The following is a 21,168-nucleotide window of genomic DNA, read 5'->3' on the forward strand; positions in this document are numbered from 1 at the left end:
CAAGGGGAAATTCCTATGTCTGTGTGTGTAAAGTGGGCAATGGCTGATGCATGAACTGTAGCTACAACACCACAGCTGCGTCTGGACAGAAGATTCTGCCATTGGTTTGTGTTGCAAGATGTGCTATGTGTGTGTCATATGTGCTCACAGGTGTGATCATAGAGCAGTGGAGTATGAGTGTGTCATACAAATTGTCCCTAGAAGCTAATAGATAAATGGGTGTGCCCTAGGTAAACTACTAAGTGCATCATACATAAATAATGTTGTATGTAATAACATAAAATATGTATTATTATTATAATTAATAAAAATGCAAAACGTTTTCTTGAGGAGTAGGAATAAGATTTGGGTTTGGGTTAGTCACAAGTTCATAAGATTATGATTTTTTTTTTATCCAATTTTCATCAAGTTTAAAGTCTACAATGAAGTAATAATATACCTCTTAATATTTTTTTAATCATTCTAAAATAATATATTTTTTCAAATATTTATTTAGGTCATACAAAACTGTTGAATATTTAATGCATTTTGAACAAGTTAATGCAAGTTAATTGATCCAGACAGTTAGCATTATGTCTTAGCTCCACCATTTGGAGCAATATATATTATCTTTGATGGCTATTCAAAACATTTGCTGGAATAAAATAACATATTCCATTAGGGTATGGGTGGGCAGTATACCGTTTTTTTTTTTTTTTTTTTTTTTTTTTTTTTTTTTTTTTTTTTACACATTTTTAACTCAGATGACTGGTTCAAAAAAAGTGTCCAGAACTGAGTACCCATGAACAAAGATGGCAGATTTCAAATGATGTACTTCCTGCACCAGTCAAGCAACGCCTGCTGAGATGAATGGAAATGCTAACGGGTCTGTAGCCATTACAGTTTGCTTTACGCAAACATGGTTGAAGTCTTCGGGACGTCTTCATGTAGATATCTAGGTAAATGCACGTGTGGTTGAGGGGGGAGTCTTAGTAATGATGCATTGAATGTACAAATCTCTTGTATGTCCTAAATTGTGCCCACCAATTCAGTGTGTCACTTCTGTTTTCTTTCAAATAATGGACTGCAGCAATTGTGAGTGTGTGTGTGTGTGTGTGTGTGTGTGTGTGTGTGTGTGTGTGTGTGTGTGTGTGTGTGTGTGTGTGTGTGTGTGTGTGTGTGTGTGTGTGTGTGTGTGTGTGTGTGTGTGTGTGTGTGTGTGTGTGTGTGTGTGTGTGTGTGTGTGTGTGTGTGTGTGAGAAGGTATGCCCTTGAAGAGATGCAGTATCTTTGGGTGTGAGCTTCACTCCGTTAGAAGCATTCCCTGGCTTCTGTTCCATGCCCCTACACACACACACACACACACACACACACACACACACACACACACTCACACGCACACACTCACACACTCAAACTCAGACACACTGTAAGAGCTGCATTGTGGTTTTCATTCTGAATACTCTTGTACCGAGGTGGATTTTTTGGACCAGCTCACTCTATGACAGCGGTGTGAAGTTAAAGGCTCCTTTTTCGGAGAAAACGGCAGGAAGCCAGCAGATTGCCCACCCTCCCCGTCTTTCTCTCTCAGAGGTATTGTGTGAGGTGAGAGAGAGAGTGAGAGAGGTGTCACCGTCCTTCTCCTGAGGTGATCAGTATGGAGGGTCTGGGCTCATCACCAGCTTGGCTCCAAACAATCAGGATCTCACTGCAGGAACTGCACACACACACACACACACAAACACACCCCTTTCCACAGAAATAGTGTTGGAGCCAGGCCAGGGGATCTGCGGACCACTCTCAGAACTGGCTAATCTGTCGAGTGACGTAACTAAGTTACTACATCACAGTCTTTTTTTCCTTTTTTTTTGGAGGAAAGCAAGTTGCAGATCTAGTGTTAAGTGTGTATTTTTACTATGTACTTTAAAGCTGCAGTATACTGAAGATTTGTCCCTCTAGTGGTTAAGGTGTTAAACTGCATGTTACTTGTGGAGGAACATTGTATTGTTAATTCTGAGGTGGGCTTTGGCTCAGCTTTTCACAATGGATGAATATGATTGCTTGAGGGTTAATGGTTTACCTGTGGTAAGAGCCTGTCATTTATCAAAGTGAATCTCACTATTGATGTCAAAATTGCCAACTTGCACTTCCAATTAATATACATAAATTATTGATTTGAGATTACATTATTATTTGCACACATAATTATTAATTATTTGATTAAGAAAAAAGAGACAAACTAGCACACCTATGAAGGAAATCGGTTGCCTGTGACAACAGTCAGAAAGTTTCATTATAGAAGTTACAGTGTCTTTACAGAAAAACTGCCCGTTCAAAATGGAGTTTTTCAGATGGCTGTGCAGTAGAATATAGAAACAGGATAAACATAAGTCTGATGTCTCTTTCTGTTCTGTGTTTGGCTTTGTTAAAGAATTCACTACAACCTTGAAGCAGTCTCACTTCACAAGGTTTGTCCTCCTCTCGCCTCTAGCTCACTCTCATTCTTTTACCCCACATCCTCCCTGTTTTCTTTTTTCTTCTGGCACAATTATGGAGAAAGAGGGGCATAAGGAGGAGGATGTGAAAAGAGAGAACTGGAAAAAGGGAGGGGGAAAGCAAGAGAGAAAGAGAGATAAAAGTTGGGACATCCCGGCCCCTCTTTCTCTGATAACTGGCTCCAGAGTCTGTGGGGGTTAGGGATTCCTGTCTGGTCTATCGGGCAAACACACACACACACACACACACACACTCAGATCCACCCGTCCTGCATTCCTGAGACCGCATGAGGAAGCGGCCTTTACTGTCCTCCCAAAAAGTCAATTTCTTTCCCCCTCTCTCTCCACATCCATCCTCTCTATCTTTCCCTATTCCTCTATTTTTCCACCACTTCCAGCCTTCATTCCTTTTCTTCTGAGGAATTACAACTATGAGGTCAATTATGTCTCCTTCCTTCATTTGCCATTTTCCTCATTTTACCCGCTTCTCTCCCTCATTTTCTGTCTAACCTCTGGTTCCCTGCACTCCCTCTGTATCTTTTCATCTCCCTTTTTACTGTCTTTCCTCTTTTCTCTTATATTCATTACCAAAGTATAGTTATTCTTCCTAAATTTTTTAAAGAAATTTTTTTTTATCGAGTGTTGCTGTATCCTTTTTGGCAGAGGCTATTTACACTAACTCCACCCACTGACATCTAGTTGGGCCAGAAAAAAATACGGAAGATGCTGGATTGTCGACAGTAGCAATAGTGTAGGGGCATAAGGCACGTGGCAGAAAGTTTTGACTTTAACCGACCCGTGCTAAATCCATCTTTTGCCGAACTCACTCCACTCCCTTTTCCCATCACATATCGGATCGGATAGGCATTTATTTTCAATAAAAATGAAGAAACTATCCAAAAAGTGGAAATAAAGTGTCTAACATGCGTTTAATAATAAAGTATTTATCGGTTAGGGTTGGTGTAGGGAGGGTTTTATTTATCCCAATAAGGCAGCATCTATTCAATAATAAATTTTTTTAAATAATTTATACTCTGTTATTATTGCATACCGTTTAATGTACAACAGCACTGAGGTGGAAACAGTATCTGCCACTATTTATAAGTGCAAATAGCATCTAACTTCTATTTACACTCATTGCATAAAATACTGCTATTTTTACAGTGTAAATAAAATCTATCACTAATTAACTTAGTGTAAATAGCATCTATTGCTATGGCCGCTGCCCGTTTTTAAGGCATCATAGGCACACAACCAAAGCAAAGTTGAGAAAAGGGAAAAACTCAGGATGGCAGACAAAGTTGAAGTAGAAACTACAATAAATGTACTTATTTTACATTTATTATTATTATTATTAGCAATTACAATTAGATTTTTCCCCAAATCGTTCACTCCTTACAGCTGCCTAAATAGATTCAGGAACAGAGCTATTGTCATCCCTCTTTTCTAGCTCAGCTCTCTCCGTTCATGCCCCGGTCTTGTTCTCTCCTCCACACTCTGTCATTAGCTCTGATGCGTTTTGATGAGTGAGAGAGTGTGTGTAACTGTGTGGCGTATTACCCACATGTCAACGGGGCCAGCTCTGTGGCCCCCGCCACAAGTGGAAGAGGAAGTGACACGTCAGCTAGCTTAAATAAGACCTAGAGTCTCTAACTCTCCGTCCATCATACTCTAGAGGAGGGCACCTCCTTAATCTGCCTTGATTCAGCTGATTTGATCACATGCAATTAATTTCAATGACCCAACTCTCCTCTGGCGAGAGGGAATAAAAAGCTTCCCATTCTCTCTTGCTTTCGTCCCCTCGCTTTTCTCTTTCCCACTCTTCCCCCTCCTGAAAACCTCTTTATTGTTCCACTTTAGATTGGCACGTCAGTCACAGTAACCTTGTACAGAGTTATATTAAGATTTCAGCAGATCTCACACAATCACGCCATATCTCATTGTTCTAATGAACTCTTGCGTTTACTTAAGAACTGCCTTGATATGTAGAACGTCTACATGGGATGTAGTTGCCATGGAGCTCCAGTGACCATGTGCGATGGGCGCGAAGTTGCATGACGTGTTTTGAAAGCGGCGAGATTACCTGCGGCGAGAAACCTTGCCCTGAATTGTATTAAGATTTCGAGATCACATGCAATCCTGTCATCTCTCATTGTTCATTGTTGGCTCTCGTGCTCACTTCAACTGTGTGGAGTTGAAATGTAGAAGCCTTTGAATGAGATCCTGTTGCCATGGAGCTCCATTGACCATGTGGAGCTCCAGACTGCACATCGGTCACACGGCGCACATGCTTGTTGTGAAGTTGTACAGCGTGTTTCGACAGCTGCAGAATTACCTACGGAAGCGGGAATTTGTGCATGATTGATCATTCAACAGAATCATTTCTAATGATCTTATTAAAACGTTAAATAGATTTTGACCCAGTCGACGCTACTGATGATGAGCTTTGAGGTTTCTTTTTTTGTTTGGAATTGTATTGTGTGTCAGATAATCTGACATTAAGGACTCGGTCTATACTCCTGAAGACCTGGCGTCTCCCTCCTGCTCATTTCTCCTCAGGCTTTCCATTTGGCCTCATACCTGGAGTCTGTCTACACTCTTATGGCGGACCTTTACATCTTTTCTGACCACTTTACGTCTTAATTCAAACTGTACCTCTCTGAGCTCTTTCTTCTAGCTCCTGTGTTCTTCATCGCCCAAGACAGAAGTTACCTAGGATATGGCCTTACAGCTGAGCTAGTACAGTTCATGATGAGTCAGAAATACAGGTCCTTCTAAAAAAATTAGCATATTGTGATAAAGTTAATTATTTTCCATAATGTAATGATAAAAATTAAACTTTCACATATTTTAGATTAATTGCACACCAACTGAAATATTTCAGGTCTTTTATTGTTTTACTACTGATGATTTTGGCATACAGCTCATGAAAACCCAAAATTCGTGTCTCAAAAAATTAGCATATCATGAAAAGGGTCTCTAAACGAGCTATTAACCTAATCATCTGAATCAACTAATTAATTCTAAACACCTGCAAAAGATTCTTGAGGCTTTTAAAAACTCCCAGCCTGTTTCATTACTCAAAACCGCAATCATGGGTAAGACTGCCGACCTGACTGCTGTCCAGAAGGCCATCATTGACACCCTCAAGCAAGAGGGTAAGACAGAAAGAAATTTCTGAACAAATAGGCTGTTCCCAGAGTGCTGTATCAAGGCACCTCAGTGGGAAGTCTGTGGGAAGGAAAAAGTGTGGCAAAAAACGCTGCACAACGAGAAGAGGTGACCGGACCCTGAGGAAGATTGTGGAGAAGGACCGATTCCAGACCTCGGGGGACCTGCGGAAGCAGTGGACTGAGTCTGGAGTAGAAACATCCAGAGCCACCGTGCACAGGCGTGTGCAGGAAATGGGCTACAGGTGCCGCATTCCCCAGGTCAAGCCACTTTTGAACCAGAAACAGCGGCAGAAGCGCCTGACCTGGGCTACAGAGAAGCAGCACTGGACTGTTGCTCAGTTTTGCATGTCATTCGGAAATCAAGGTGCCAGCGTCTGGAGGAAGACTGGGGAGAAGGAAATGCCAAAATGCCTGAAGTCCAGTGTCAAGTACCCACAGTCAGTGATGGTCTGGGGTGCCATGTCAGCTGCTGGTGTTGGTGCACTGTGTTTTATCAAGGGCAGGGTCAATGCAGCTAGCTATCAGGAGATTTTGGAGCACTTCATGCTTCCATCTGCTGAAAAGCTTTATGGAGATAAAGATTTCATTTTTCAGCACAACCTGGCACCTGCTCACAGTGCCAAAACCACTGGTAAATGGTTTACTGACCATGGTCTTACTGTGCTCAATTGGCCTGCCAACTCTCCTGACCTGAACCCCATAGAGAATCTGTGGGATATTGTGAAGAGAAAGTTGAGAGACGCAAGACCCAACACTCTGGATGAGCTTAAGGCCGCTATCGAAGCATCCTGGGCCTCCATAACACCTCAGCAGTGCCACAGGCTGATTGCCTCCATGCCACGCCGCATTGAAGCAGTCATTTCTGCAAAAGGATTCCCGACCAAGTATTGACTATTGAGTGCATAACTGAACATAATTATTTGAAGGTTGCCTTTTTTTTGTAGTATTGAAAACACTTCTTTTATTGGTCGGATGAAATATGCTAATTTTTTGAGACAGGAATTTTGGGTTTTCATGAGCTGTATGCCAAAATCATCAGTACTAAAACAATAAAAGACCTGAAATATTTCAGTTGGTGTGCAATGAATCTAAAATATATGAAAGTTTAATTTTTATCATTACATTATGGAAAATAATGAACTTTATCACAATATGCTAATTTTTTGAGAAGGACCTGTACAGTAAACATGGAATGGGACGCATACACACATAGCCCCAGTTTACACCTGGTATCAGATGAGGTATGGAAAATGACTGAAGCCACAGTCAAAGTGTCTGTCAGCAGACATTCCTCACAGGTACAGCACAAACCAACATATATCAGCTGTGTGGAAGCTTTCTGTGTGAAAAATGTTTGTGATGTGTATGTTCAGGGTCCAAAATGAACAGTCGTTAAGTGCCAAATGTGAGTAAAATTGCCTTTGGCGAGTAAATCAACTGGAGAAACTCCATTTGGCTGGTAGCTTTATAACGATTTGCAACATAATATGTGGCTTAAATTGAACTCGAAGAATGATAGCCTGTTCTTTCAATGATGTAAGAAACTCGACAACAAAGGCCTATTTGTAACAACGTTTTTCCTTATTGAAAAATGTATCATCAAAAGTTTATCCAGAACTCCAGTGTGGCGATACATACTGTGCGTGAAGCTTCATTTTCCAGAGAGCTAGAAAGAGACTCATGTTGTATGTGATGCTGTAAATGACTGTTTATGATAAATATACAAGGACAAAAATAGTTTTAAAATTCCAATATATAACGGTTAGTTCCGGTCCTCGAATCTGATTGGATTGCAAGAGTGCTGATATAACAGTACAACAGCACTGGGACTTTTCAATGTTTGTATCGCACCGCTTTTCTGTGTTTGTCTTTGCAAGTGAGTCATTGACTCACTCACTCAACCAATTCATTCAAAAACCAAATATGCATTGCCCCTACTACATAGTAGGTTAAAAACTGTATGTGAAATGAGTATGTCCGAATTCATAGTATTTGTAAAACAGTAGATGAGAAGTAACCCGCATGACCCACTACTTCCGGCGAGATTCTGAAGTGGTTATCAAATTGACACTTTCCTACCCCATGAGGCTACGGGAGAGGAGTTGTGAATGGCAGTGAAGTTACACAACTGATGCTGGTAGGTCACATAACAATGACAACATGTGGGAATGCATTGTAAATTAAGCAATAGTTAAGAACTATTTATGGCTGATCAATTGTCCCAGTTCACCATCAGGTTCAATTCAGACCATATGTACGTGTGTTTGGCTCTCAGAGTGCACGTCTAAAAAGGGCCGGTCCTGTTGGCTGCTCTTTAAACCCTGATTTCTGGCCTGTGCTCTGGATTTAGCGTCGGTCGCACCCTCCCCAGAGTCGTGCTTTTAGCACAAAGCCCTGCGTGTTTGCTTCCCCTCTCCACCCAGCATTCCATTTTCCCCAAGATCTCCTCTCTCCCACTCTCTCCGGCCCTCCCTTTCTCTCTCCGTCTGTCTTTCTCTGTCTCTTACGCCCTCTCTCTTTCTGCTGCTCTCACTGTCTGCCACTTTGTGCTCCCTCTCTCTCGGTCTCTCTCTGCTTTGCTAAGCTGCATTAACTCCCCAGATTACCTTGAGCCCTGCAATCCTCCACTCCTCTTCTCCACCTCCACCCCTGCTCGCGCTCACCCTCTCGTCCTCTCCATCGCCCACTCAACTCCCCCCCCCCTCCATCATTACCCACACTTCTCCTCTCGTCTTTCCTCCCTCCTTTCTAGCCTTCAGGGTTTGTTTGATTTATTCTCCCTCTATCTCTCTCTCTCTCTCTCCTTGGAGGTTGTGGCCCGACTAGTCCCTAAAAAACAACAGCGAGAGAAAGAGAAAAATAACAACCTCTCTTTTACTTTCCATCATGCCTCCTCTTTCTTCTTTTTTTCCCCTCTCATCCCCCTCTCCCACACTGCTTTTAAATTGCCTCTGAATTCTTCGGCTTTTTTAGTGCCTCCCTCCCTCCATTCCTTGGAAATTACTTTTTACCCTTTCGAACTCCAACCACGCTGAGCAAGCAGGCCTGACCTTCCCCTCCCTACCTATAAGCCGGCTGGACACATGAGTGGCGTGTGTATGTTTACATACATGTGCGTTCGGTGTCCTGAGGGGACGTTTATCGTGGCTAATGAGTGCGTGTTACTAGTTCTGATGTAACGACGTAGCAGATAAGAGTTAAACACGACAGCTTAAACAGCTCTCGGTGTCTTATCAGCGAACAGAAACAAACTCCACGCTGTGTGTGCATAAACCTGATCTCTGTGCGAGATGGAGAGAGTCCAGGGACACCTCGAAACCGGCTGAAACAAAAGACAGTGTTGAGTTTCAGCCGGGGAGGGTCGTAATCGCCACAGCAGCTGGAACAGAGGGTCACGGGGTCAAAGCCCGTCAGCTGACCCTTTTCTCTCTGCCTTTCTGTGTCTTTCTTTCGTTTATTGTGCTTTAATAGACATTCGCCCAACCCCATCCCCTCCAATAACTATTAACACGCACCGATCACACACTCTCAATGCTCACAAAAGCTCTTTCAGAGAAGAAGCGTGCATTCAGTGCTGCACCACAAGGTCTTCCATTAGCCACTACGCACGATTATTACACACTTATTCGCATTTCTGAATGCATATTCTCTCATGCCGAGAGTTTACATTCTAGAACACGACAAACCAGCGGACGCCCACACGCAGACGCACACACAATCACGCACGGACACAAAGCCAACACGGTGGGTCCGCCTATTTGTGTCTACTCTTAAAAGGGTGTTTTATTTAGCATAAATGTTGAAGCCAAGAGTGCCTGGCTGCCATGGCAACCACATTAAACTGAGATCCCCTTTGCAAGAAAGAATCAAACTGATTCAGGCGTTCTCTTATGAGAGGAACGGGGGACAATACGTGCCATTATTCCCACTGTAATCTCACTCGGGGTGACACAACACTTCAATCAGTGCCCATTAAAGCTTTCGGATTACACACGTGAAGAAAGATTCCATAAGCGTTCTTCAATCACTTAAGCTGCTATCAGAAACAAAGGCGCAACAATGCCTCCTGTATCTCAATGCGCTGTCTCGAGTGGGACGCAATAACGGCTAGGCATTAGGAAATGTGTCTTGTATGGTGTGGATTGAATAAAATAGTATGTTATGCTGAGTAGTATAAGATGAATAATTAGTGTTATCATTGAATACTTGCAGACTCTCTTACGGGATTTTAATACATCACTCTCTTGAGGAAGTGCTTTTCCATGAATTGGCCAAACTGGTTAGTAAAAATGGGTTCGGGGTTTCTGTGTGAATAATTTGGATGGATCACTCACGCACTGAATCGTTTGGAGTGGTGTAAAACTCACTCTGTAAAACTGGAAACTTCAGAATACAGAGAACAAAAAGAGTTCTAGATGAAGTGGAACATTTACCTACAATCATTTTAAACAAACATGCAAAATAGCATCATACATTAACATGGTCATAATTCGCTACCATGCTGTTTACACTACGGTTGTTTATGTACGTACAGTATTTGTTTTTGATGTTGTTTGAAAGAAATGAGTACTTTTATTCTGCAGGGACACATTCAATTAATCAGTAAAGACTTTGAAGTAAAGAAACACTTTTGAATGGTAGTATATCTAAGTAGCCTACTATATTTTTGCCATTTGATACTCATATTGAATCATTTTTTTTATTTAGTGTCTTTTTCTGCACTCTGACTGTCTATTCGAGTAATATTAAACATGAAAGTCAGATGAATAAACCTAAAAAAAGAAATAATTCGAATTAAATTGAGTTCTAGGCGGTTCCACTGACCCTAGATCACTTTTGCTCCACCCTTTTGAAACCCCCTGCTTTGGAGAAGATGTCTTTTACCTTTTTTCTTTTTTTTTAAACGTCTTTGTACATTTGTTTGGTAGTTTGTGCATTTTACACGTGCTTAGCTGGTTCTTTGTTCATGTTTATTTCTGTCGGTCATTATGCATATTTATGACTCTGCATATCTTCCCAGCATTAGTACCAGATGGAGCAGGACTGGCACTGCTCACTGTCTCTCCTATAGGTTTCTATATGTGTTTTTAAACCGCCTGTGCCCGTATTGCCTGTTGATGCCTGTATAAGAGATATTTTCTTATAGACTACCACTGTTTTTCATGCATTAGTGTAGTGTGTTTGTACATTTAGATGTGAATCACAGTGGGCTCATAACGGCTATGGGAATGATCCCTCCTGTATCTCCATGTGGTGCGTTGAGTGGGACGTAATGAACAGTGAGATGTTATAGAGCGCAACAGAGTGGAATATGTGGTGGTTAATAATAACAAAACCTCAGTATTGTGTTGGCTGTAATGTGTTTGTGTTGGGCGAGAGGTCAGGGCAGGTGTGTAGGGGGAGAAATCGGGGTCAAAGGGGCGAGTTTCTCCTCTCTTCATTGTGGGCGTCGTGTCTTGGGGCATTTGGGAGCGGCAGATCCATTTTATTGATTGACTCCTGTGGCCCCGGCCCACAGATGAGGGGTGAACTTATCTAATGAATTCCTGTTTGCCGTCTCCCCACTCCCCCAACTTAATTAACTCTGCCTGTGCGTGTTTGTGCACATCAGTGTGTGTGTGTGTGTGTTACGTGTCCACTCTTTGCTAATTTCTTTCTTCTGCTTGTCCTTTTTTCATTTTCTGCTCATTTGTCAACTAAATTTCTTTCCCATCTATAAGTAGACTATCATTACTAGATTTATGTTGCATTTCCTAGTAAAGTTACCAGCCAAACTCCAATTTACTACCCACTACTAAGTTAAGTTGGGCACTGTTTATTTTTTCATCAGACACTATTCAAACCCACATTTCCCACTTTAGCACTAAGGCTCAATGTGTCCTGACCATGCAACATGACACGTGTGTGTGTACACGCCGTTAAATGTCCGAGCGAAACGAAGAAAAATGTAGATCTACATCTGGGCAGCGATATTTTTTTCCTAGGATGGTAGGGGAAGACTCATAAATGGTATTAACCCCAGTGACGGGTAGGTTTAGGGACGGGGTTGGGGTAGGTCATATATTTATATATACAGTAATGTACGTTAAGTCAACGGCGTTGATAAACACGCTGAAAAGCGATTATGCGTGTTAATAGCACACCAAAAATGGAAATACGAATTGGCGTGTCATACATACGCTATTTCATGAGATCAGTCTGCCATGTGTGTTAACCACTAAGCCATAATTATTCCAACAACATGTGTAACCTGACCCGCGCCAAACGGGATTTGAACTGGGGTCTCTGACGTGGGAAGCAGGCGCGCTAACATAGAGGCTAAAGACCACATCCCCTAGCGTCAGTCGCTAGTGCGCCTCTTGAGGCCAGGGGAGTGAGGTTTACACGCACAGCTCTTACTGGCCTATATCTGTTACACTCACCCCCCCTAAACCTCACTCCCATCCGGGTCACGGCACCAAATGTAACCGGCCCTACTCGACCCGCTCCGAGTTGGATTTGAACTGGGGTCTCCGACGTGGGAGGCGGGCTCGCTAACAAGGACGCTAGAGGCGCTAGTGGGCCTCTTGAGGCCAGGGGAGTGAGGTTTACACGCACAACTCTTACTGGCCTACGTCCGTTACACATGCATCTCATTTACTGTATTTCTTTCAATATACATTTACATTTACACTCTCAAACTCTGGCACACACACAGGTTATGTTTGGCTGATCGTATGATTTTTCCTAAAGCTCTGGGTCAGTGAGGGTCAATTGTAAGATGGGCGCATCCATTTAACACACTTTCCCTCTCACATACTTTGCTCACACACACACCTCTCTGAATTGCGTTTAATCCGCTGGTTTTAGTGGAATGTTCCCCTGTGGCAATTGAGCTACACACACATTCAGATATTCATGAACACATATTCAACATTTCTTTAAGCAACAAGTGTTGCAGCTGCACAGAATCTATGAATGAGAAACATTTTCATAAATGACACATTAACCAAATTATGATCTTGAAATGATGAAATTATCTTGGAAATATCTTGTTTTAGTAGTGAACATCTTCATCTCTTTCTCTCCCCTCCACATGTCTCCTTCCTCTCTCATTTCTACATCTTCCACATCCTCTCTCTAATTTCACAATTACTTCTTTCAGCATCCCCAAACAGTTAGAATAAGATGTGTTCTCTTTCTTTCTATGTTTTTTATTATTATTATTATTATTATTATTATTGAAAAGACTGTCACATTGCCAGGTCCAGTCTGATTGGCTGGCTGCTATGCCAGGTTAGGTTAGTGTTAGTTATTCATCTTAAGTCACATTGTGGCAAGTTAAATAGATATTTTATACACTCAGTCCTGGACCAACAATGTTTTGTAATTATTTCAAGACTCTGTTCCACTTGAGTTTATTTTTGTGCTATCGACTTGTGATGGTAACAAAATAGGTTAGATAAACTCGTCTCTAAATAGCGTGTAAAACATAACAAATTGTGGTTGGTTGCCTTACATGTTGGTCAGAGCAGACCAGTTCCGGTAAAAATGGGCGGATCTCGGCCGGTATAAACTCTAAAGTGGATCAGACCATATGACATGACACTAATTTATTCCCCCAAATATAATAATTAAATATTAAAAATGCACTTTACTCAGGTAATGACTTAAATACACCTATTCTATGATTAATGTGTATGTAATTTGCAAACATAAATTAATTAGTTTTTTTTGGGCAGCATAATTGTCAGGTGATACAACTGATATCATAACGAAGTAAAACGAAATCATTAAAGGGATGAAATTCTTGAAAATAAATCCTTGAGTAATTTGGAATTTATTATTATTTCTTAAAATATATTAAGAAAACTGCTTATTATTATTTGAAAGAATGATCTTGAGAGGACCCCTGGAGACCCCCAAGACAGTGTCAGGTAGTCCCTTTTGACCTTTTTTATAACATGACAAGGTTCGTTTGGGATGTAAATGTCATTATGGTTCAAACTTGAAATGATTCATTACATTTATTTCAAAATATATATATACTTTTACCTACTCACACATATTCAAGGTGTAAGGAAGTGTAATTTCTGTTGACTTGATGGTTACACATGACATTTTTAGAGTTATTAAATAAAAAACCATTGTTGAAAATGATATATAGCAGCATGAATACATTTCTAAAAACTCCGCACATTTGTTTTTTCAACTGGATTTTTAACAGTTTTCCTTTTCTTTATCGTGAGGACTCTTTTGAACCGTCTGTTGAACACAATTTATTAGTCACTATCCTTTATGCTAACCAGCTTTATGTGAGGTTGGCAAGACCACTAAGGTGCATTTTGGAAACTTATAATCTACAGAATCTGCTTAAACAGCACACTTGTTTTCCAAAAATAAAAATTTTAATTAAGTTTGAATGATAGAGGCTCAGTTGTTCACGAGTGACCTTTTTGTGAACTCCAGGTTGTGGACACCAGAAGAGATGATAAGATCTTTATGGGGGTCACTGCTTCATGAGACACACACACACACACACACACACACACAGGTTGGGTTTGTCCCAAAAAAATGTCCCCACAATGACACACACACACACACACACACACACACAGGGAGAGAGAGTCTTTTTCTCTCTCTCTGTCTCTCTCTCTCTCTGGAAATGAGCCAAATCCTCCTCTAAAACTCAAAGTTGATGAAGTTGATGCTTGTCATTGGGAGGCCCTCAGATGAAGTTACAGTGTGTAAGTATTGAGTGAGGGGGTTTATAACGCTCATTATGTTTCATCCCCTCACACTGTCTCCATTTCTCTGTCTATTCTTCCAGACCCCAGAGAATACTGTGTAAACACAATACACGCTTCAGAGCCTCGCTGTGCGTGTGTGTGTGTGTATTTTCTGCAAGCATGCTGTCCTAAAGTAAGGTGTAATTAAGTGGTGTGAAGTATGGCAGGTTGTGGGCGGGTCTTGCGGTGCCGTGACTGAAGCGGTTCGCCGGCTGGGCTGTCACTCATGCTGCTTTGAGGCTTCCACTGATCTGAGCTTCACTGACAGCTGTTTTGAAAAGCTCTTCTCCTTTAGGCTGTCAGTTGAGTCTAAACAAGCATTTTTGGCTCTCTCTTTTGGTAAATCTTTTTTTTTTTTTTTTGCTTTTGTCTTGCTTGTTCTTACAGTTTGGAAATCCTTACATCCAAGCAATCGTCCTTGTCTTTTGACAGGTGGAGTGTGTACGTGTGTGTTTTGGCAGCCTTCTCTGTGTTGCCTGATTTGACAGAAAAAAAAAGCCATGTTCGTTTTACCTCCCTATTCATAACTTCTGTTTAAAATGATAACTGTCTGCTGGGATGAAATTCGTTTCTCTTTTGATGGTTTATTTATCAGTTGTCTTTTTTATTCAGGGCTGTAATTCAATTCAATTTCGTTTTGCCAACTCAATTCGATTTAATTCCAATTTCGATTCGATTTGATTCTGATTCATATTGGTATATTTCAGTTTTAAAGTCTCATTGAATCAGGAGGAGCGACAGATGTTTTCTTCAGTATTGTGATGTACATCCGAGCAAAACGTACTAAATGAAACGTAGGACTGGACTTGGTTCAATCAATTGGTTGTTAATTGGATGGAGCAGATCTGAATGCAAGCTTGCAATCGATTTTAAGAAAGATTAGGCGAACAAAATGATTGGAGAAAACCTGCATACAAAAGTCTGCTGTTTCACCAGAAGATCAAGTGGAGACATTTTGATTAAAAATGACATGGTCAACATAAAAAAAAAAAAAAATGTTCACAGAAAAATCAGTAACATGGATTTTCATTCAATTTATTTTCTAAATGCATTTCTTTTTACATGAAGAAAATGCAGATTTCTTTTTCTGTTAATGTTGTAAAATATACAGGGCAGTTTTTCAGATACAAAATGGTCATTTGTCTTTTTGAACTATTCATTCAAATAACCTGGTCATAAGATTTAGTCAAGTCAAGGATTTTAAGAAGTTCTACAGTATTGTTCAAATAAAAGTCCCAGTTAATTGGAAAATATGGACATTTTTACACAGCCGTATTCGTCATGCTTAACGTTTTAGTCCTAAATTAAGAATTTACACATTTGCAGAAACAAAATGCACTATCCTCTGGTCTAGGCCTGTTCTTGCACAACATGGCATCATGACTTTGCGTAAACATACATGCCACTTTCAAGTCAAGTGGCGTGTTATCTATGCGCATTTTGAGCTATCCGTGTGTATGTCCACGCCGAAACGAACCGTCATCTTTTGCGTGTATGTCTACGCCGTTAAATGTCCGAGTGATTCCGCGTGTATGTCTACGGCGTTAAATGTCCGAGCGAAACGAAGCAAAATGTAGATCTACATCTGGGCCGCGATATTTTTTTTCCTAGGATGGTAGGTGAAGACTCATAAATGGTATTAACCCCAGTGACGGGTAGGTTTGGGGACGGGGTTGGGGTAGGTTATATATTTATATATACAGTAATGTACGTTAAGTCAACGGCGTTAATAAACACGCTGAAAAGCGATTATGCGTGTTGATAGCACACCAAAAATGGAAATACGAATTGGCATGTCATACATACGCCATTTCATAAGATCAGTCTGTCTTGCAAGTTAGTAGACAAACTCCCATCTTGTAATGTGAGTGTGTGTCTTTGATCATTTCTTAACATTCCTACTCTTTCCTCTCAGGTGCAGAAGTGACGGAAGCCAACATGTCGGACAGCCGCAGCGAGCGCATGGACCTCCTGGTCAAGCAGGAGGAGGCCGGCGCGGGGGACAGCGTGTTTCTGTCCGGGGAGCGGGACGAGGCCGTGTCCCAGGAGAGAGTGGGATCGGTGGCCAACCTGCGGGCCGCCCTCATGAGCAAGAACAGCTTGCTGTCTCTGGGGGCAGAGATGCTCGGAGAGGATAACCCGCTTCTGTTCGAATACCTGCCCAAGGGAGGACACTCTCTTTCCCGTAAGTCACACTGTGGTTCGCTGCTCTCACTCATGCAGTTTCCATAGTCTTAGGTTCTGATAGAATCCCACTGGGACGTAGATGTGCTCCTGCTAGAACAATATTTGCTGTGTGTTATGTGCTATCATTGGGTGCATGAAGACTATAGGTTTAGACTGGTCTTCATAAACCATAGGGTCCTGTAGGGACTTTTAGGTTCTTATCCGCTGGGCTGTATGTGGTAGTGGAGTTTCTGTAGGTCTTCTCTGTAAACATTGATGTTTCTAGAGGATCTATTGGTCCTGCTAGAATGGCAAAGGCTTTATGTGCTGTCATTGAGTGCTTCATGACCCACTGTTGTATTTTATGTGTCCACAAACCTTGGAGTTTCTATAGAATCTTATACAGTTGTGCTCTTGCTAGGACTGTATGTGCTCTTTTGCTACTATAGAGTGCTTGAAAACTCTCTTATATTAACTCTCTCTGTATGTCTTTGTGTACCTCGTGCCCCTTGTCTTAATAAATCCTATTAGTTGACTCTGCCCTAAAGGTTATCAAGGTTTTTTTTGTTTTTTTTTACTTTGGGGCATCATATTTTTTCACAGTGTGATTATTTAATACAACCCGACACTATGATATAATGCCATATTTTGTTTAACGAGACTGTGCTGTTCAACACTGGAGACAGTATCGACAGTTATGCTTAAATATTAACAGAATTGCATGATGAAATATTGACATTTAGATAATTGATTATACACATTCTCTAGAAATTCCATATGTGTGAGTGTGTGTGTGGTTCAGGTAAACCCTACAAAATGAGGACAAAATGTCCCAATATCCAAAATGTGTGTCCTTGTGGGGATATTTTCTGGTCCCCACGAAGAAAACCGCTTATAAATCATACTAAGTAATGTTTTATGAAATTCTAAAAATGCAGAAAGTTTTCTGTGACGGGTATGTCTACGGAAAGTCACCATAGAACATGGAAACCCAACGTGTGTGTGTGTGTGTGTTAATATCTTTTTTTTATGATGGGACAGTGAAAAATGATGTGATGTTTGCTACCCTGTAGAGATAGTTTGTATTGCAGTGTAGTCATAATGACTCTAGATGTAAAAATACTGTTTTAAATGGCTGCAGACAGAATTCAGTGTTGAATTTCACATTTGAATGTACTTCAATACATATAATACAATGTAACTGAGAAATAACTAGAATTTCTAGTGTAGTTTGTCATATTTAGAGGCATCCATACATATTTATACCCTCAACACGTTCTTTTGGTGAAGTGTGTGTGAGTTGTAGCATTTTTGTGGTTGAATACCTCCTCCAAAAACACCAGAGATTATGAATGGCACTGAAATTCATAAAAGCTTTGGGTTCGCCAAACCCAATCTTTGCCCACACTCAATCACTTTGTCAAAGTATTGAATGTCTGTGGGTCTGTGAGTGTGTTGTTATTTTTGGCTTATTCCTTTGAGAGTTTGTGTCTCCTTGTCTCCTTCACTTTCTCTCTCTCTGTCCTGGGTTGGTAATTGTCTCTTTTGTCTGTTTAAGTTCAGTCTTGTGAATAGGAGAGGGAGGACAACTCTGAACCACTCCTGCTCTTAAAACCCTTAGGGCAGGCTCAAGAGTGTGTGTTTGCTGAACTACATTAAGTCTTAATGGCCACTCTTGAGGATGAAACACAGTGGCTGTCACTCACGCCACAGGAGCTTCTGTCTCCCAAACTCTGGCTAAAAGACAACGTAGAGGAGCATTAATCTGATCATCTCACTAATGTACAAATCCTTCCACCAGCACTGGCAGAATGTTCCTGTGATCTTTACTTCTGGCTTAAAGTCACCATTTTACTGTTTAGTGGGACATATTTCAGAGTAAAACAGGATATTCATCAAGAAAAAATGTTACGCATGAATTGATTTTAATTACGTATTTATTGGATTGTGAAAAGTAGACAAACGATGTGGTTGGATTACAAAAGATAATATTTTAGTTTTTTATTTTTGGAATATAAATTTTACATTTACATTTAGTCATTTAGCAGACGCTTTTATCCAAAGCGACTTACAACTGAGGACTAAACCAAGCGAGTCATCGTGAAGAGACAAAAACAACGCAAGAAGTGCTCAAAATACAAAGTTCAGACATTGCTCGGAGAAGCATAAGGCAGATAAGCAAGGATTTAAAGGAAAAGGAAAGTTTATTTTTATTTTTTAATGTTAAGTGCTCACGGAAGAGATGAGTTTTCAGTTGTCTTTTGAATGCAATATTCATTAAATGTCAATATTCGCTAAAAATCATGACATCTGCTTTAACTCTTCTTGGTACATTCATGAGGAAAGTAGCAATGCCTGATTCCTGAACAATCTTAATAGATCAGTTAATCCAGTTCACATAATTGGTCTAAATGATTCATTCACGAAACTGACTGATCCGGTTTTCGAGTTCAAACCCAGATTTGGTCACTCATAGCTAACATACGGCTTTAGAAATGCACAAGTTGTATGGCCTGATTGCATGGTGCTTTATGCCCTTTTTGAACCTTGAGAGTAAATTATGTGGGTTTGAAACATGAGGGAGAATAAATAATGACAGAAGTTTCATTTTAAGTGTCTCTGTAGGACCAGTGTATAATAATGTAAATGGATTTATTTCTTTGTGATTTTATTAGAGATATGAAAATCCATTATTTTTTGTTCATTGAATCTCAATATTAAACCATAATCACGGAAGATCTTGAGGATGTTCCACATGAAGGGACGTGTGTTGAAGTCGGCACAAACACAGACCCTCGTTAATATGTAACCGATCAAGCAATGATTGTTTGGGGTTCTGCACCCCTCTAAAACAACAGTGCTCGTTCAACCGCACCGTGCCCGCTCTGACGGATCACTAGTCGCCCTCCTCTCACAAACTTCAAAGCAGATTTGTTGAAGTCTCTGGGAAAGGAATTGATTTGATGGGGCCGAGCAGGTCGCGGCGGGTCCCCTTGCGTCCTGCAGGCTGCTGTGATTAACCCAGATTGTGTGTTATTGCCTGATCCTGGGTCAGGTTTAGTGGTGTGACTTGCTTTAGGTGTGTGCCTGTCTTCTCCATTGATCTATACACACTGACAGCAGGCTGACAACCTGTCCTCTTCAACGCCACTGCCGGAGTCTCAGGGGAGTGTGTGTGTGTGTGTGTGTGTGTGTGTGGTTTCATCCGTACGGATATACAAATTTACACTTACTAGGAATCAAAGTTGTTCCAAAGAACAAGCTACACACTCAATGTACAATCCAAACCACATACAATACAGTGTGAATAATAAATGATACACAGATAATACTACAACACAATAAAATATACAATGCTCCAATGCAATACAATACAGAACAATGTACACTACTGCACATGGGAAAGTATGCATAAAATATATAAATAACTAAATAGGTTTATGATTATGAATATACACATACGATATTAATACTGTATTCTGTCCTACTGAATTTATCCTTACTGTCATATTTGTAGAGGTGTAACAAGGACACCTACATTACAAGTTAAAATTGGACACACTTTTTAGAATTTTTGATCTTTTAAAATATTGATCAAAATGATTATATATATATATATTATCATTAAAATATTAATTTTGATAATAAATGAAAAAATGGGAGGTATGTAATGATTTCATACATTGATCACTACTATTAATGTGAAATGTGGAAAATAATGATTATAAGTTGGTGTGTTCAAACTTTTGACTGGTAGTATATAGTATTTCTTTTTCTCTCATTTTTAATCAGGTGATGTACTTTCAAATTTTCTCAAGATGTTTAGAAATAGTGATTGGCAATGCAAAAAAAAAAACTGATATTGGATAAACACAAACTCAACCCAAGCTTAGATCAGCACTCTTGATTGTAAAACATTTCTGAAGTATTGACATAGACCAACTGAGCAAATTCAGTTTAAACTGCTATAGATGGGACATGCTGGTTTGGATATGTATTATGCATTTGGAACCAAGTATATTCAATTGCTTAGCTTAGGTGGAATTCAAATGAAGGTGCTCGTAATTGTGCATCTGTTGGCAAGCTTTCAGCAGAAGTGAGCTGAATGTTTGGTTATTTTTGGCCTGAAATTTCATTAAATTAGAGCTGAGCATGTGCCTTCCTGGTTGGGTGTAAATGCTTCGCTAATGAAGGTAAAACTGTCCTGCAGTTCGAGCTATTTCTCTTTTTTTGCAGAATTCATAGATCATTACTCTTTTCGTTGGGTTGTAGCTAGACAGTTTCGTGTTTTATCTGCCCAAGCTGCATCCGAAACGGCATTCTTCCCTACTATACAGTAGGCAAATAGTAAATGAAAAGAGTAGTATGTACAAATACACATAAAACAGTAGGTGAAAAGTACTCGGATGACCTACTACTTTCGGTGGGATACGGCCATGGGAGAAAAGTTGTGAATGGCATTTAAGTGACGCAACAGACGCTGGTAGGTCACATGACAATGATAACACAAATGTAGTACGTCCGGATTACATTCATACTATACGGAGTATGCGATTTCTGCAGCCATAGCTCATGCAACAAATTGTT

At 40.5% G+C, this 21,168-nt stretch overlaps 1 protein-coding gene across 2 annotated transcripts in view; it reads left to right on the forward strand.

Annotated features, from left to right (window-relative positions):
- zbtb46 (zinc finger and BTB domain containing 46) overlaps positions 1 to 21,168 on the forward strand; it is a 79,460-nt gene that overhangs the window by 41,951 nt on the left and 16,341 nt on the right. For both annotated transcript variants that reach the window (XM_056235292.1, XM_056235293.1), the window contains exon 3: positions 16,331 to 16,600. In XM_056235292.1, the coding sequence (XP_056091267.1) occupies positions 16,331 to 16,600 (270 nt within the window). The remainder of the gene's footprint in view (positions 1 to 16,330; positions 16,601 to 21,168) is intronic.

Source organism: Rhinichthys klamathensis, unplaced genomic scaffold, assembly GCF_029890125.1.
Source record: "Rhinichthys klamathensis goyatoka isolate OS25496 unplaced genomic scaffold, OSU_Roscu_1.1 h1tg000419l_1, whole genome shotgun sequence".
Classification (NCBI taxonomy): Eukaryota; Metazoa; Chordata; class Actinopteri; order Cypriniformes; family Leuciscidae; genus Rhinichthys; species Rhinichthys klamathensis.